The 19,448-nt window shown below is 39.0% G+C and overlaps 1 protein-coding gene across 6 annotated transcripts in view; it reads left to right on the top strand.

The window, feature by feature from the left end:
* RASGRP3 (RAS guanyl releasing protein 3) overlaps positions 1-19,448 on the top strand; it is a 104,546-nt gene that overhangs the window by 48,767 nt on the left and 36,331 nt on the right. For 5 of the 6 annotated variants that reach the window (XM_047744147.1, XM_047744148.1, XM_047744150.1 and 2 more), the window contains 3 exons: positions 14,070-14,202; positions 17,221-17,415; positions 18,402-18,504. In XM_047744147.1, coding sequence (XP_047600103.1) covers positions 17,346-17,415; positions 18,402-18,504 — 173 coding nt within the window. In that variant the 5' untranslated portion in view covers positions 14,070-14,202; positions 17,221-17,345. Of the gene's footprint in view, positions 1-12,756; positions 13,166-14,069; positions 14,203-17,220; positions 17,416-18,401; positions 18,505-19,448 lie in introns of those variants that run through there. The other variant, XM_047744149.1, reaches the window with a different exon arrangement.

Here is a 19,448-nt window from a genome sequence, read left to right as displayed (position 1 = left end):
TGGAAAGTATGACTTTGTATTAGGACCTGCAAGAACACCTATTCGAGATGTTGCTGAGGTCACGTACATGGCATCTGTTCAGTCATCTTCCCGTGAACATAGTTCTCAATTAAAAAAAACTCACTGGGGTGATTCAGATCACTCTGTACTACAACAAGGATATGGAGACTTGGAGACATCTAGACGACATAAACAATTTTCTAGTTTTTATAAAATGAATGTTTGGCACCGTGTAGACAGCACATTACTGAAGTCAAGACTCCCTTATCCAAAAGCAAAACTAAATTTTGGGGAAAAATGACTAGAATGCCTGAGAACCAAAAACACTTATAAAACTCGAGCTCCCTTCACATTGCTTTAGATACCTGAAGGTAACACAGTTTGGGTCTTGAGTATTCCTTTATGTTTCATTAAGACACCTTTGAGATAGTCCAGTATTTTTTTTCCCCAGTTACCGATGGTTTTATGGTAGCTTTTTTCCCCTTTATCGCCCAAACCAAATATTACTGATAGTAATAAGTTAATGAGAGGTTTAAACATTTTCATTTATATTTTTCTGTCATAAGAAGGCAATAAATAATCATAATCAGCATTGCATTAAGTAGTGAGGAAGTATCTTTTCACCTCCATGTTTGCTAAATCCTTTCAGGTTGTATGTGATTAACAGTTGAAGCATGGTAAGATAGCTAAATAAATAAATACATGCTCTGGTTCCTGGACTAGAAATTAGAGCTGTTGAAAAAAAAGTCACTGAAAATGAGATATTGTGGTGAGATAAAGATTGGTGAGGGTTTAAAACTGTGTGAACACGGGGACTTGTGAAATCCCCACAAATTACCACAGAAGCTGATGAGGCTCTCATTCTAATTTTAGTGCCCTGCCTGGTTTCACTTACTATTTCAACTCTTCAACATCCTTATTGTGACCAGGAGATCCATCAGGAGAACTTTTGGTGGAAATGCTTTTGTGTGATTTCTCCCCTCAAGAATTGTTTTTATGGATATTAATAACCTAATATGCATTTATTCCCATGCTGGAGAAAAATGATGGCAATGTCAAAACTTGGATCCTCTTCATGACTCCTTGGTACACATGAAATACTACTGGGATTTCTATAGGAATCTACTAAAATCTCCTCCTCTTTGACTTCTTTGGGGACCTATATGTGTCTGTGTATCCCCTTAAGTACTTAAATGCTTGATAGATATTTCTTTAAAAAATAGATTGTAACTGATCGATAAAAATACAAATAGTTGAGGGATGCCTGGATGGCTCAGTCATTTAGTGTCTGCCTTCGACTCCAGTCATGATCCCAGGGTCCTGAGATTGAGTTCCACATCGAGCTCCTTGCTCAGTGGGGAGCCTACTTCTCCCTCTGCCTGCTGCTCCCCCTGCTTGTGCTCGCTCTCTGTCTCTCTGTAAATAAATAAATAAATAAATAAATATTAAAATCTTTAATACATAAATGTACTTTATGTACATTAATTATATATACATATATATAAGTAGGTGAATATGAATAGTTTGGATTGTATGTCTAGAGGCAGCTACTTTGTCCTCCCCAAATAGTGAATACTACATAGTAAGAAGCTGATTATGGATTCTTTATTTAAGGAAATGTGGGCCTAAGTCAGTTAGAAGAAATGGGATTTAAACTAGTTCTCACTTCATAACTCAAAATTCTAGTCTGTGCTGCCTTTCCCCAGGTTTCTTTGTCTCTCTCTCTCATATTTCTTTCTTTCTTTCTTTTGCAAAATGAGTATATGTAGGTAAAATTATGGGGCTTATAACTTTGAGAGAAATGATACAAATAGGAATCATTTATTCCTTAAGTAGAATGTGGTTATTTACCTGGAAAAAAATAATAGTAGCTAACACTTACCAAGGACATACTATGTTCCAGTTAATAAGCCCCTAACCTCTAGTAACTCATTTAATTCTTGTAACAACCCTACAACACAGATCCTATTACTATCCAAGTTTATAAGTAAAGATACAGAGACACAGTAAGATTCCATAAAGTGCCCAAGGCCACATACCAGAAAGCACAAAAGTCAAATTTGGTCCCAGTGGTCTGGCTCTTGAGTCCAGACTCTTATCCAACCGTTGAGCTCTACTCAGAACTCATCAAGCGACTAAAACATGTGAAGCCTGTGCAAAGCCACAGAGAAGGGCTACGTTGGATTATATCACACAGACCTTCACAGTGGCTTTTAGTTCGGCTCCTTACAACATGGTCATCCTGCTCTCCCCCTCTCAATGTTTGTTGAATGAAAGAATAAACACATAGATTCTTTAATTCCAGTTTTAAGAGCTCCCCATTCTGTTAGCATTCCTGCTTCTCTACCGCTCTCTGCTTTTTTCAGTGTCATTTTCTTTGTATGTGGTTTCTCCTTTTCTCCTCAGTGCAACCCCACACATGCTTTAAGGCCACAGCTCAACTCTGTGAGTCAGAAGTTTTTACTTCTCTCGTGACTCTTTCATAATGCCCTGTATCGTCATTTCTGTTTATTTTGACACCCCCCACCACCTTCTTTAGATTCTAAGGCCCCTGAGATCACAATCTGTGCCTGATATAATCTTGTACCTCTGCCATGGTGTTAATCACAGTGTCTGGCACAGAAATAAGTGTTTATTAAATAAATGATAAAATGACTGGAAGAAGTATTCAGTGTAATTTTATTCTCTGTAACATAAATCTGTAATAAAAATCTGGAAGCATGTCTTGAAATTCCATTAGGGGCAGTTAATATAAGAGGAGTAAATTCATTCAATTAAAAAAAAATTCAAGACAAAAAGAAGAGTAGAGGAAAAAAGTGGAAAAGAAACAAATTTGAAGTCTGTAGATCATGTGGGAAGAGTAAGGTGACGGAACAAGATAAGCATATGCAGGTATCAGACACACTTCTGGGTCGAGAGCTAGAAAGACAAAGGACACTGTCTGGTTCTTAAGAAACTACTGGGGGGACAGAACCATTCAGTAACAAAAATCACACAAAGACTCACTCAAGTCAGTATGTTGAATGCCCAAAATCTGCCCGGAGGAGCTGGGAGGGAGGAGAAGAATTCAAGGGGGCATTTAAGAAGTGAGTATGTGGGACACTGGGGGCTCAGTCAGTTAAGCTGCTGTCTTCGGCTCAGGTCATGATCCTGGGCTCCTGGGGTCTTGGGATCAAGTTCCACATCAGGGTCCCTGCTCAGCAGGAAGTCTGCTTCTCCCTTTGCCTGTTCCCCCTGCTTGTGCTCTCTTTCTCTCTCTTGCTTTTGCTGTCTTGTTCTCTCTCTGGCGAATAAATAAATAACACCTAAATTTAAATAAAAAGAGTATATGATTACCAAACAGACATAGTGAGGGAAAGGAAAACATTCTAAAAAAAGGAAAAAATATATCCAAAGCATGTTGTCCTGGTCAGGTCAGGCTCCTGTAACAAACATACCATACACTGGATGGTTTAAGCAATAAATTACCTTCATGAACTCATTACCTCCCAAAGGCCCCATCTCCAAAAACCCAGGAGAGGCATTGGAGAGGAAGAGGGGTGGACCCATATAAGAAGCATTTGGGAGGTAGATGAGCAGACTTGGATATGGAGGGATAGTGCAAGAAGGCCCTGGGAGGTCTAGGAGGAGTCCCAAGTTTCTGGCATGGAGTACTGGGTGGTAGATGGAGCCACACATCAAGGAAGGAGATACAGGTACAGAAGTTTAGGAGGGTGAAGAGGACGTATTTTTTTTAACTAATCAAAAAATTTTAGTGGAAATATAATTCACAGGCTTTTGGGATCTGCCCTTTTAAAGTGTTTAGCTTAGGGACGCCTGGGTGGCTCAGTTGGTTAAGCCGCTGCCTTTGGCTCAGGTCATGACCCTGGGGTCCTGGGGTCAAGTCCCGCATAGGGCTCCTTGCTTGGCAGGGAGACTGCTTCTCTCTCCGCCTCTGCCTGCCTCTCTGCCTGCTTGTGCGCACTCTCTCTCTCTCTCTGACAATTAAATAAATAAATAAAATCTTAAAAAAAAAAAGTGTAGGGGCACCTGGGTGGCTCAGTGGGTTAAGCCTCTGCCTTTGGCTCAGGTCATGATCTCGGGGTCCTGGGATCAAGCCCCGCATCGGGCTCTCTGCTCAGAAGGGAGCCTGCTTCCCCCCCACCTCTGCCTGCCTCCCTGCCTACTTGTGATCTCTTTCTCTGACAAATAAATAAATAAAAATCTTAAAAAAAAAAAAAAAAAGAGTGTATAGCTTAGTGATTTTTAGTCTGTTCACAAGTTTGTACCACAACTGCTACTATCAAACTTCGGAACATTTTCATCATCCCAAAAAGAAACCCTCAAGTCATTGTAGTCACTCCTATGCCTCCTTTCCCTCAGCTCCTAGAAGCCACTAATTTACTTTCTGTCTCTATGAGTAGAGTCAAAGTCGTGAGTATAGCCTATTCTGGGCTTTCATCTAAATAGAGCTCTATAATATATGGCTTTTTTTTTTTTTTTTTTTTTTTTTGGTCTGGCCTTTGTCACTTAGCATCATTTTTTCAAGGTGTACCCATATTGCGGGATGTATCAGTGCCTTATGCTTTTTTATGGCTGAATAAAATTCCATCGTAGGGATATACTTTATTTTGTCCATCTCTTTATCTGTTCATGGAAATTTGGGTTGTTTTAACTTTTGGACTATTATGAATAATATTATTGAACAGTTGTGTACAAGCTTTTGTGTGGACATACATTTTCAGTTCTTTCAGGGATCTATCTACCTAGGAGTGAATTTGCTGAATCATAAGGCAACTCTATATTTAAGTTTTTGAGGAACTTCCAAGTTGTTTTCCAAAGTGGCTGCATCATTTCATATCTCCACTAGCAATGTAAGATGGTTAGATATGAAAACCTATCCTCAAGTTAAATAAAACTTTCCTAAATGCACCCACTCATAAGTGGCAGCCCGCACTCTTGGCTCTCTACTGTACATCTTGCAGCTGGCCTCAGTCTGATTTGGAGTTACTGACATGGAAGTGGTAGTTGAAGCCATTGTTGTGGGTGAGTTAACCATGGAGAGTCTGAGGTGAGAAGGAAAGTCCAGGCATAGATACCTGTGGGCTCCCAGCAGAAGGAGGGGAGTCTGTGTGTGACTGAGAAGGTGTGACCAGAGGCACAGGAGGAAAACCAGGGAAGAGAAGATGCCAGGAAAATCATCCAAGGGAAGAATTTCAGGGGGAGTGTGGTAAAGAGGTAACACAAGGCTGCCAAGCCTTAGCGTAAACGTGGTGACTCCACCAGAGTAGTTTTGGTGAAGTGTGGGAGTGGGGAGTGAGGGGAGAACCGGACAGAGCTTGATTTGGGTCATCTGAAGAGAGGATGGAACAAATCCAGCAAATTCTACTTGGCCATCAAGGATGGGAGAGATACGAGAGTTGGCCAATGGAGCGCTGGTATTTTTTGTTTCTGGTTTTGGCCAGACTTGGCCATCTTTACTCAAACTGCTAGCAGTTTAGCTCCAATTCATTAATTCTTCCTTTTTATAACTGGATCAACAAAACCCTTATTTCTAGTCCTTTGCCTTCTCCAACTCTTCAGTACTTACTTTGTGAAAAGGAACCATCTTCTCCCTTTTCCCCCTCCTTCCTGTGTGTCTCTAGATCCTCTAATAAACCCATCTGATTCATGTTTCTAGCAGTTACACAATTTCCGAAGGGTAATTTGGCATATGAACCAATTAGTTCCATCAACCTGTAAACTCCATGAGAATTCCAAAAGTTCTTTTCAGCATTTTGATAGATGCCCACCAAACTCCTTATCCTCTGTATGTAATATGTTATTAATCCATGGATAATGTTGTTCTGGTGGGGAAATATACTCTAAATTCCAAATAACCACTTTACAAATATAGTTGGAAACATTTCGTAATTCTAGGACTTCCTTTTTTTCCCCATTGGGTTTTATGCTCTGAAAACCTTTTCTAAAAGAGCTTTTTTTGTTCTGATGAGGAAGACAGAGTAATATTGTTTCTCTCGTGTTAGGAATGATGAAAACAAGGCTTAAGGTAGTTAAATAGGGACCTAAGACACTATGGACACTTGTTAGTCACTAATATTTTCTCTTTTGTTGCTATGTACAGAGATTTCTTTTCAGGAGTAAAGTGAAATTAGTTAATGCCTTAAATGAGAAGTTAATGCCTTAAATGAGAAGAAGAGAGATATTATCACCTCTTGAGATTTGTTTTTCTTTTGAAGAAAGGAAGAAACACCTGCTGTAGGGAAAGGATGTGAAATCAGAGAGAATGACAAAGTCATTAAGTGGAGTCTTCTAATTATGGCCTTCAGGCTGTATACATTTAACTGAGAGTACGGAAATAATCTTAAAAACATTTTTTGGTTCCTACACTTCACTTTCAATTGTTTTCAGTAAAAGGTCTAGCCCCAAATCCCTGATTCAGAAGTATTTGAAAACTGGGACTTTACCATCCCACAAAAGAGTACCATGAACGTATTGGTTTCTAAGTAGGATCAAAAGTTTTCATTTAAATGATAACATGCACCGTTTCACTTAAAAAGGAGAAAATCTAAGTCTTGCCATTTGCAATGACATGACTGGAACTAGAGGGTATTATGCTAAGTAAAATAAGTCAGTCAGAGAAAGACAGTTATCATATGATCTCACATACATGGAATTAAGAAACAAAACAGAGGATCATACAGGAAGGGAAGGAAAAATAAAACAAGGTGAAATCAGAGAGGGAGAAAACCATGAGAGACTCTTAATCATAGGAAACAAACTGAGGGTTGCTGGAGGGGAGGGGAGGGGCAGGGAGGGATGAGGTAGCCAGGTGATGGATATTGAGGAGGACACTTGGCTATCTGATAACACTGACTTTAGCTTGTATTTTCCATCCTAGTTTTGTGACCCATAAAACTTAATATTCTCAGATGTCTCCTCTTTCAGGAAGCCTTCCCAGCTCTCTTTGGTTAAATTTTATCCCACTTTTGTGCTCCCATAACACTCAGGGCATGTTTCTCTGACACTGGACTTAATGGGCTCATTGTTTTATAATAACTGGTTTATAATCTGTAAACTGCAGTGGGATGTAGGCTCCTTAAATGAGCTCTTTACATCTCCAGCCCATATCATAGCACTTAATGCTTAGTAGATATTTAATAATCATTGGCTTTTTTTTCTCTCAACCAAACAAATGCCTTTCTGTGAACATGCAGATATTTTAGAAGTCAGTTTTTCATTATGTTAGTGTTTCTTGCTGCATTCCCATGAAACAACTTAGAACTCAGGTTTTAAAATGCTTTCCTGGGGTGCCTGGGTGGCTCAGTCATTAGCCATCTGCCTTCGGCCCAGGTCATGATCCTAGGGTCTTGGGATCGAGCCCCACATAGGGCTCCCTGCTTAGGGGGAAGCCTGCTTTTAGAAAAGAAAAAAAGAAAAAATAGAATAAAATAAAATAAAATGCTTTCCTAGTGTTCTCAAAGATTGGCACCTTCCACTCCCAGCACAGAATGATGGTAGGTCAGAGGGAGAAAGAGTATACTACAAGCTGTGCCTTCTGTTCACATTCTTTTGTTTCTTAGAGGATTTCTGTATAGTATCTTCATTCTCTTAGAACCTCCTTTATGTAGATTCTAACCCCCAAGATTGTCCTTTGGCCCCACTGGGTGGATCCCTAAGAGTTTTATTTACTCATGCCAGTTACTGAAAATGTCTTCTTGCCCCTGGTGGGCACATAAACAATACCATGTCAGTGCTGTACCAAGTACAGAATAGAAGTCAATAACCAGCTCAGACCTCATCCTGGAACCTGGCTTCCTTGAATTTTTTGATAACAACTAAGTAACAAGGTATAGCTGTGTTTTATTTGTTGCTAGATTTCTGGGGAGAATACTGGCCTCCCAGAGTTCAATGGGCAAAGCATCAGCACCGTGATGGTACAGACAGCATTCAAAACAATGACCTCTTCCTCCTTCTCCTCCACCAACATCATCATCGAGCTCACTCTGGAATAAATGAATAAGGGGATGTGACTTCATTTCAAGGGATTTAGAACCAGGTCCTTCCCAAGCATTAGTGCCACAGATGAGATTCTTATGAATATAATGCTGAAGAAGACACTGGTCTTCACAAAAACTGTTTTCCCAAGGCTTAAAATTTTAACTTATAAGCTGAATATTTTCTAGTTCTGAATCTTATTTTGGGATGTTATTTATAATTTGAACACTAGAGTTGCTGTAGTAGGTCATAACCTTTCCACAGAGTTGAATGTGTCCTTCTGGAAACCATCAGATTGCAGATGTCTAATATGTATGTATATCGGTTCTCCTCTGTGTTTAGCTTCCGCCTAATGCTAGGAAAATACCTCCTCCATTGGACTTTGGAATCTCATATTTATTCCTAGAGTTTCTTTAAGATTCTCATTTCTCATTCAACTCATGTTAGATAGCTGTAGATATGTCCGTTGGGTTGACAATAGTATATTTCAGTAACCAAGAAAGAATAAATATAATGCAGCTTAACCTCGTTACTTAATTGTTAACCCAAATTACAACAGGGCCTTGTGGAATGAGCTCTGAGCTGGTTATTGACTTCCGTTCAGTATTTGGTACCAGTGAGTCCCTGAAATGCCAAGCTTGCTCTAATAATAATGGTTATTCATCTTCAGACAATAGAGCCAGTGACAGAATGCTTAGAAACGAAGCAGAGGCATAGTACACATTTGTTCTAGACAACGCTCGGAAATTGATCTAATAGGCAAGCCTTAACAACAGCTAAAATTTCTATTGGTAGTAGGAAAAATATAGATTTTCAAAGTCAGAGCTCGCTTTGTCACTAAGCTAGTCACATGATGGTACAAGTTTAACTTAACCTCCATAGGCCTGAATCTCCTCATCTACGAAATGGGGAGAATAATATTTTGCTTTGGGGGTGTTATAAGATTTAAACATCATATAGGTAATTTTCCCCAACATTATGTGTTATCACATCACATGCCATGAACAAGTAGTATTTGAAGAAGATATTATTACTTTGTTTTCTAAAATACACACACACACACACAAAATCCACAACAATGTTGATTATTAATGCCCTACTGATTTAGGAAAAGCTCTTTGTAGGAGAAAAACAACAACAATGAAAGTTTAAAACCCAGGAAAACCTCATTATCACATTAAGTAAACCTATCCAAGGCAAGAATGAAAAAAAATTACTCTAGAGTTGAGAAAATATTTTCCACAGCTACTCCGTATGTCATTGTTAAATAACCTTTGGGGATTTTGCTCCCCTCTCTATAAATGTGGGATACTGGATTCTCTGGGTCATCATGATGGCCCACTTAAAATGTTATAACTTTGCTATAAGCAAATAAATAAACTCATTTCCTCAGTATGTACTATTCTGGTTGGTTTGTGATAGAATCAACATCGACAATAATGACAATGAGGCCATGACAAGAGTTACTGAATGGAGGAAATAAGGTAGAAAGAGCAATTGAAAGAACTAAGAGGCAATGTGGAAAGAAGTGAGAAGGAAAATCAAAGTTAAAACACCACCAATACAGGGCACCTGTGTGGCTCAGTGGGTTGGGCCTCTGCCTTCGGCTTCAGTCATGATCTTGGGGTCCTAGGATCGAGCCCTGTGTAGGGCTATCTGCTCAGTGGGGAGCCTGCTTCCCCCTCTTCCTCTGCCTGTTGCTCTGTCTACTTATGATCTCTCTCTCTGTGTCAAATAAATAAATAAAATCTTAAAAAAAAAAACAAAGCACCAATACAGAAATAAGCAAAGAATGCCAGGTATGAAGAATGAACTGAGAAGAAACAGTAATGTATCTTTTGATTTATGACCTTTTTTTAGAGGTAAAGGATAATTAGGGCATTGGTGAGTGTGCGTGGGGGGTGGGGCAGAGAGAGACAGAAGTTCCAGCAGGGAAAGTGCAAGACAGGGGGATGGTGGCTGAGGCTGTAGCTGTGGAATTCAGTATCCTGGATCAAGACAAAGGGTGGGGGACAGATGACTTCTCCAATAGTGTCTGTCTTCTTCTTCACCATTTGAAGCAAAGCTAGGTGAAATGGAAGGGACTCATGTCCTTGTGATGAAACTACCTAGCAAATGCCAGCCATGCTTTAGCTCTGAGTTATGGAAACCACATGTGACTAGACCATAATGGCATTAACTCAGAATTGCCTGCTTCATAAAGAAGGAACTTGCTGGGACGCCTGGGTGGCTCAGTTGGTTAAGAAGGAACTTGCTGTATAAGTTGTTCCAGAAAAGTTAAATAATTTCAGAAACATGGCATAAGTGAGTGATGTCACCCAGGGAACAGGGAACACTAAATTTCTTTCAAAACAAACGCCAGAAGAGAAACATCAGCCTTTTCAATGGAAATAATGGGAAATAGCCCAGTAATTCTGGTTTCTTCTATGCTTTCTAACATCTGCTGCATATTTTTTTTCCTCTTGATAAACCTCAGATCTTCCAGCAGATGACCTTGTCTCCTTCTTTTTAGAGTAAATGTGTCATTAGACAGAAACTTCCTCGACTCCCTACTATCAAATGGACAGACCTACCTATACCTCTACCCATTTCTCACCTCTTTCCTCATGTTAAATTTAAAAAGGTGACCTGTTACCTTATCCAAGGTAAATCCCTCCACCTATAAAAGGGTACATCACCTCTGTCCTCTCAGGGACCTTATTATATAGATTAAATTCTTTTTCTCCCGTTCCTTAAATTTTCCTTTCCACTCATTGTTAGCACTTAAATATGCTCAGGTGTCAATTCAGAAGTCTGTAATAGGTATCCAGAAGCTAAGTCAACATTTCCCTTTGTATGTCTCAGACATCTCTAACTCAACACATCTAAAAATGCTCTCATCATTTGTCCAAAATGAACTTCCTTCTCCTTTCCCTTCCCCCTCATTTTCTCAGTCTCAGGGGAATGGCTTCATAACCCAACCAAATGGTTTGCTAGAAACCTGGACATTATCCCTGATTCCTCCTTTCTGCTCATTCCCCAAAGCCATTCGATCAGCTAATCTTGTTGGATCTATCTTCAAATTATATCCTGTAACCAACTAGTCTTCTTCATCTCTATTGCCACATACTGGTTTAGATAACAATCATCTCTTGCCTGGATGGTCATAACTGACTACTAACGGGCTTCACGATCATCTGTGTACATCTCTACTCATCTCTTTTCCATACTGCAGCTGGAGGAATCTTTAAAAAGTCTAGATAGGATCATGCCACACTCTTACTCATCTTTGATATCATGGTTTCCTATTGCCTTTCAGATAGAGCCCATACTTCTTCATATAGCTTACAGTACTGTTCATGAGCTACTCCTATGAACTTCTTAGTCTCATGTCTCGCCACATTCAGTACTTCATTCATTCTATGTCTTTCAGCTTTTCATTATTGCCATCTTCCTATCTACTCTTTGCCTAGCTAAAACTCCTTTGGCTCCTGGACTAAAGTAGTGCTCCTCCTCTTCCTGGGATACTTTATTGTAATTACTTGTTTAATTCTTTGCTAGAATATCAGAATTATGTCTTTCTTGCAGGGTCACATGACCCTGCAATTGCACTACTGGGCATTTACACCAAAGATACAGATGTAGTGAAAAAAGAAGGGCCATATGTACCCCAAGGTTCATAGCAGCAATGTCCACAATTGCCAAACTGGAAAGAGCTGAGATGCCCTTCAACAGACAAATGGATAAAGAAGATGTGGTCGATATATACAGTGGAATATTACACAGCCATCAGAAAGGATGAATACCGAACTTTTGCATCAACATGGACAGAACTGGAGGTGATTATGCTGAGTGAAATAAGTCAAGCAGAGCAAGTCAATTTTCATATGGTTTCATTTACTTCTGGAGCATAAGGAATAACATGGAGGACATTAGCAGAAGGAAAGGAAACATGAATTGAGGGAAATCAGAGGGGTAGACGAAAGATGAGAGACTGGATTCTGGGAAGCAAACTGAGGGTTATGAGGGGGTGGGGGAAGAGGGGATGGGTGAGCCTGGTGGAGGGTATTAAGGAGGGCACATACTGCATGGAGCAGTGGGTGTGGTGGATAAACAGTGAATCTTGGAACATGAAAAAAATAAAATTAAGATGTTAAAAAAAAGAATTATGTCTTTCTTGCTCACCAATTTATCCTTCTCTCTGTTTGCTCCCAATCTCTTTTACCAGCTACTCTGGTATCTTGCTTAGTATCTGGTCTCTAATAGATCCTCAGTATTTGTCAAATAACTTGATTGTTTTTCAGAGTTTTGCTATCATTTCTCTTACTAAACTTAATAGTTTAGTCTTGATTCTCCCATGGAGTTTCAGAGAATATAATCACAGCACCTTTCAGATCTCATGTCTGTGGTGAGAAAGGGAGATTAAGCTTGAACATGGCCAGAACAACAAATGCTATGTTAATCTGTAAGGCTTAAAGGTTTGTAATCAAACAGTCATTTTCACTAATGACTTAGGCATTTAGAGACCCCCCCCCCCCTTATCTCTGTATGTGGGTCAAAAAAAGCAAAGACGTGTTTGTGGTTATTAATACATAAAGACAATATCTGCCATTAGGAGGAAAGAGTCTTTACGGGTTTTTGTTAGTTTTTTTATTGCAATAGAGATAATGCTATAGACAAGACTACCTTTGGAAGTTCTAATAGGGCCAGCATCATTTCAAAACTGTTTATTGAATACTCACTAGATATAATATTTCACCTTATAAATCCTACAGTCCTGGAGCCAGGAGCAACCTTTGCTGTCATTCTGGCATGCTTCCTAGACACCATCTGGGAATTAAGCCTACAATATCTCTGATAGTCATTACTTTACTTTGGCTTGAGAACTTTCAAGAATGAGATTCCATTGCTGATGAGGCCACCTTCCCTACTCCTAGAAGCTCTAGTGTCACAATACTTTTTCTCCTTTTTCCTTCTCTAACTTAACATCTCTCTTCCTGTCACTTCAAACATATGTCTTCTACTTCACCCAAGTCCTCAACTTAGAAACCCTTAAATATTGGAAGGGAAGGGGTAGTGTGGGCAAAGAGAGAGCTTTCCTGAGCACCCAGTGTTTTAGAAGACATACAGTGGATAGATTTTACATTACCTCTATAATTCCTTCAACAATCTAGCAAAGAAAGAAGGATTAATGGCATTTTACTCAGAGGTAAGTAAAACTTTCCCCATTTGCTTATCTAATGTTGAAATCCAATCCAAGATTCTGAGTCAAGAGGCTGGGGTGCTAATTTATGTCTCTTAATGGACAGCTGCATGGAGTTGGCTCCTTTTTACTATTTCTAAACTTGGGAGCATAGTTCTTATTGTCCTAGACAACCTCACAAGGATTTATTTGAAGATAGAGGCATTCATGTTAGTGAAAGCCTTTTTGCTGCATGAATACATCATAGCCTTTGGAAATCACACCCAACAGAAATCTATTGCCCTTTTGAAGTGAGAACTTCTCTCTTAGAAGTAATTCAAGCCCTGGGGAAATTTTGGCTTATGGTGTCCTTTTCAAACTTGCGAGAAAATGTGTATGCTGGGGAGCAATAATTTTCCTTGCAGCCAGAGAGTACCTATCAACACTAAAGCAAGTCCAAACCATTGGGAGACTAAACAACCTGGACTAAAATAACATTGACATTCATGTTGAGACAGTCAGGAGTGATTTAGAGTCAGAGTTTGATGATCACCACAACAAACTATTCTAGAGATTTACTAACACTCCAAGGTCAGTGTTTGGAAATTCTTAAGGAGTACTCCAATAATAGAAGTATATTTGGACCAAAATAGTATCTTACACTATGTGTATAAATTTCAATTTTGCCACACTTGAAGAATTGTAATAGGCTGAATTAAAGGAAAACTACTTGATTTTAAAAATATCATGTCACCAAATAACTATTTTGAATAATTTTCTTTTTAAATTGACTTTGTAGATGAAATTTAGACAAAATCTCAATACCACCTATATAACTCAAGGGTTTTGGAAGTCCTTTAACACCACATGGATTCTTTAGGGCTTCTATTATTTAACTCTGTCTGGGGATTTCTTTATGTTCTTTTATCAGATTCTCCAAAGTACTTATAATTCAAGTTGGATAAACCGGTTCTGCTGACTGCATCCCCAGCAACTTTTCCAAGGATGATATCTGCCCTTACAATTCTTTCAGACCTGGAGATCTTTCAGTGTAAAGCCAGTGGGTAAGTATTTCTGTAAACCATTGTAGATGATGTGAGAAGCTTGACAAGATAAATATGCCTAGAAAAAACAAAAGAAAGGTGCTATGATATTAACAATCATGATGATGAGATGATGGGTAACATATTTTTCCTTCCTTTTTCCTTTCTGTCCTATTTTAAATGAAGAATATATATTGCTTTTGTAATAAAGAAGCTTTACTGTTGAAAAAATCAGTTGTAGACACAATAATAGCCACACATATGAAATGAGACCTCAACTACATGTACAGGTGACAGAATGCTAAGTAGGGGCACAGACACATCTCCTGACTGCAGAGACAGGTTTTAACTGGGTAGTCTGGCCCACTTGGCCCTCAGGTGCTGGCTTTATTGCGGATCACAAATCTAACTCCAAACACGGTGACAGGTCTTTGGTACGAGGTTATGTCCAACGCCTTATGGAAAGGTAATAACTTCCTCAAGTAGATCAGCTGAATAATTTTGGTTTTGACCTGAGAATCTAGTTTAGCTGATCTAAGCTCTTTGGTTCTAAGTAATATATCTACTATTCAGTAACAAGAGTTAACAAGATAAAAAGTGTCTGTATAGACATGAAGGAGAATTAAACCTGTCAGTTGTCCAATCTTGACTTTTAATGGGATTGAGAGAATTTATATTAGGGAAATAAGAGAAGTGTTGCCCCCAAATGTCCTGGAAGAGATATCAAGTTCTTATTATGAATACAGACAGATCCTATTAAGTCTAGAAAGCTGGCAGGAACTCCTGTCCCAGGCTGTTTACTAAAACAAACTAAAAAATTTATAGTCTGCGTGCATACAAATATATACTTAAAAAGGCAAACTTCTTACACTTCCTTATTTTCTTCATTTCTTCATCCATCCATCCACTTCTTCATTAATCCATCAATTGCTTTTCTTAGTATCTTCTCTGTGAGGGACAAAATCTTTGGTGTTGGGGAGTCCACCAGAGAACAAAACACAAAAAAATCCCTGCATTCATAGAGTTTATGTTTATAGCGCTAGAGAGATTTCAAAACAAATAGACTAGTAAAATATATAGTGCATCATATGGGGATAACTGTTATGAAGAAAAATAAATCCAGGAGGTGAGGTAGGGCATGCTATGTAGGAGGTGAGTGTGGGGAGAGAGGTCTTGTTGTTTTAAATGGGGTGGTCAGGAAAGGTCTCACCGATAAGGTAACCTGGTGAAGAGATGTAAAAAGAGTTGGTCCCAGACATCTTTAATATTTCCCTTTCACAACTCATTTGAGCAGCAGAAGTGGGAGAGCCCTGATCCAGTGTTTCTGTTATTTTTACCGCACATGTGAAATAATCTGACTTTTTATGCTTGGAGCATGGCACCTTCAGCACAAGAATATGGCTTTTACACAGAAATAATACATGGTAAAAAATTTTCCTTGGAGTTGTATGCCTAGTGCACAGATCCACTCAAATATCACTCTTTGGTGGTCTGATTGAACTAATACAACCATACACGTGGACGTTAGCTTTTTTCCCTATACATTCATGTGTTTGCTTTCTGAAGTTGACTTTGAGCCTACTGAAGGTAGGGTTGGGACAATGATTTATTCATCTTGCCAGCCTCAGGGCTTAGCCCAGTGCCTGGTATTTGTCGGGTGCTCAATGATTACCAGTTGAATAAATAAATTTTGAAAGTAAAATAGACATTGACTTCAAACAGTTTATGAGATTAAAGCCCAGTGGCCAGCCACATTTACCTATTAAACTACCCGACATTGATAACTTTGTTACATCATGATAACCTCTCTCTTCCCTAGGCCCTGTATAGAACTGTCACAGGGACTTTGTAAAATAAAATGGTGGTGTTTCCAACAGCAGTACTTCTAGTATGAGGAACTCTAAGAGGTTGTTTCTAATCCCCATTTTTCCCATGACAGTGCTGTAAAATAGGACCTCTGTCATACCCACATTTTTCTTCTACAGCTCATTCAGCTATGTCCCTTTCTGACTAGGGGGCAAAATTATGACAGCTTATGATATCCTTACTTGAGAGAGCAGTGAAAGGAGGGAAAGGAAAGTAAAAACTTTATTTTACAATGGAGTCCTGATTCTAGGCCTTACTAATTGTGTAGGTTTATTTTATTTTATTTTATTTTTTTAAAGATTTTATTTATTTATTTGAGAGAGAGACAGTGAGAGAGCATGAGCGAGGAGAAGGTCAGAGGGAGAAGCAGACTCCCCATGGAGCTGGGAGCCCGATGTGGGACTCGATCCAGGGACCCCGGGATCATGACCTGAGCCGAAGGCAGTCATCCAACCAACTGAGCCACCCAGGCATCCCTAATTGTGTAGGTTTAGACCAGTTGCTGAATCTCTGCAAATCCCATGATCTCATCTGTAAACTGGGAATAATGATTACTTTTGTTAGTTAGCATTGTTATGGAGTATGATTCTGTTGGCCATAATGTTATTATTATGAAGGACAAGTTGGATAATACACATAAAGCATTTGGTATGGTACCTGGTACAGAATGTGTGTTCAGTTGGTTTTTGTTAATACTTTCACTACTACTCTTAGTGTTACTATTAGAGAAATCAGGCAAATAAGATTTTTTAAATCAGTTGTTGAATGTTTATATGATCACTGCAGATGATGCGTATCAATATATTTGCACTTTAAAATTTACCTCCTATATACTTGTAATAATATTAAGCCGAGTAACATTTATAATATTCTTGAATGGCTCTCTTATCACTTAAGAATATGAAGAAAGTGTAAGATGCTGTATCCAGAAAATGTCAGCTGCAGAATGGAATGATACCTCACAGAACATTCTGGTCGTTCTGGGGTGCCCTCCATGCGAAGGAACACTTCAGCAGGCATTTGACCATCATGGTGGTTGATGGACTTTCTCACTAGGAGACTTTTCTTCTAGAAAGATACAGTCATAGAAGCCCTTATCTTTTTATGTGGAAAAGTGATGCCTTAATGAGGTCTGAACTCTAGTCTGATAACTTCTGTTTCCTGTTTCTTTAGAGTCTTGAAGTATGACTGAGAACAGACACCAGTAGTGGCACAAACATTACCAAGTCACGTGATTATGGAGATGGTCTATCTGATGCTGAAAATGTATCTAGTTTTTTGACAGCGGCTAAATAACCATGGGGTCAAGTGGACTTGGAAAAGCAGCGACCTTAGATGAACTGTTGAGAACTTGCATTGAGATGTTTGGTATGAGCCCTTTCTCCCTTTGATGTACCTTGATACTCTCACTTCTCCCTATTCAGATTGCTGTGGAACAGAATTCAGTCTCCATCTTTGGCATTTAAGTCCTTTTTGATTGACTCCAGTCTGTCTCCCCAGTAACACTGCCATGTGCATTTCCTTCCCTTTAATGCCCACAGCTAATATGCCAAGCATCCTGTCCACTTTAATGTTTCTGGAATATTCCTGCATCTTTCTACCTCTTTGCCTTCACTGAAATTCTACTTCAGGGCTCATCTCAGAAGCCGGTCAGATGTTCATTATACCATTCCTAATCTCCACTGTCAGGAATGCTGATTGCTTCCTCCCACAGCTCTTTGTAACTTTCCCATGGTACTGTGATCATTTCTCAGTCTTTCAACTCAGACAAGTAGCATAATCTGCTGCGTTCTACCTTTGCATGTATGTCTTATATCTCCTAGTAGTTTACAGACTTTATAGCTGTATGCTTTCTAATGTTGTTTACATTACCCACCTCACCATTTCAGATTATTCTTTGCACAGAGTCATAAAATGGTTGGTTTTTTAATTGTTTTTTAAATTGATCGTTACAGGAAGAGTTAGACCAGAGTAGGGTGGCCAGATAAAATACAGGATGATCAGTTAAATTTCAATTTCAGATAAAGTATATTTTTAGTGTAAGCATGTCCTAAATAATGCACGGGACATACCTGTACTAAAGAATTATCTGTGGTTTACCTAAATTCAGATTAACTAAGTGTCTTGAACTTCAGTTTGCTGAATCTGGTAATCCAATACCAGAGGGAGGGTGAACCCCCACCCGCCCCCGCCCATCCACTTGACTTGCAAGGAAGGTACCAGTGGAAGGAGGAGGAAAACAATAATTAGGTCTATGAGAAATTTTTGACACTGATGTTTCTCTACTGTTATTAGAAAAAGAGAAGAGTGCACTGTTGTTTCCACACCCCTCATTTTATTTTATTTTTTAACAGATGACAATGGAGAGCTGAATAATAGTTATTTGCCAAGAATAGTTCTACTGATGCACCGATGGTATTTATCTTCCACTGAATTGGCAGAAAAACTTCTCTGCATATATCTTTTCAACTACTGTGTAATTTTTACAATCATAAATCAAGTTCTGTATTTAGATAGAATATCTAACAAAAGCTGGTAAATTAAGATGAATAAATAGTCTTTAGTCAGTGTTCCAGCTGTTTTGTGGATATATATAGATGTCTAGACAAGACATCTGGATGATGGACCAAACAGTTGACTATCCATCTGAATGTTTTGGCTCTACTGAAAAATAATTACTAGATATAAAATGAAACAGAAGCTGTAGGCTGACTGTTTCTAACTTGACTTAAACATTTCTGCTGTTAGTACAATGAAAGAATAGTCAACACTGATTCCAGACCTAATTTATTCCTTTTGGGATGACAAAATGATGGACGTAGAGGATACAGTTTAGACATATGGAAATGCCAGCCAAAATAATGGGATCTGGCTCAGGCACAAACAGCACCTGAATTTTCACATCTTCCCTTGATTACAAGACACAAAGAACATTCTAGTGGTTTATTGGAATTTGTTCATTGATCTTAATTTCAGATTTCCTTCTGATATAATAGCAAAAACAAACAAGGAAAAAACCCCCTAGTTAGAGACTCCATTCTATAATAAGGGCTTTAATAGTCTACCACCTTTGAACATACAGCAGTCCTAAAAGGTGACTGAAAGCCAAATGACTCAAAATGACAAAACACTCTTAGATTTAAAAGGGGATTTTATTCTCAGAGATCTACTGTTGATTATGCAACCACTAATATTGGTTCCTACAGTCTCAGCCTGCTTCAAGCCCAGGGGACCTTGCAGATGACTGGGAAGCCTTATGGGGTAGGAGGAGCCTGAAAGGCAGAAGGTCTGATTATTAGGGCCATGTGGTCATCCATCTGCTCATTGCAAGCTTCCTTCACTTCCTACTTCTCCCTTCCATCCTCCCAACAACCTCAGGGCAGGAGGGGATGTCTGAGAGG

Source organism: Lutra lutra, chromosome 9 (genome assembly GCF_902655055.1).
Source record: "Lutra lutra chromosome 9, mLutLut1.2, whole genome shotgun sequence".
NCBI classification, from domain to species: domain Eukaryota; kingdom Metazoa; phylum Chordata; class Mammalia; order Carnivora; family Mustelidae; genus Lutra; species Lutra lutra.
Note: the sequence above shows the minus strand (reverse complement) of the source record. Positions and strands in the feature narration are given on the sequence as shown.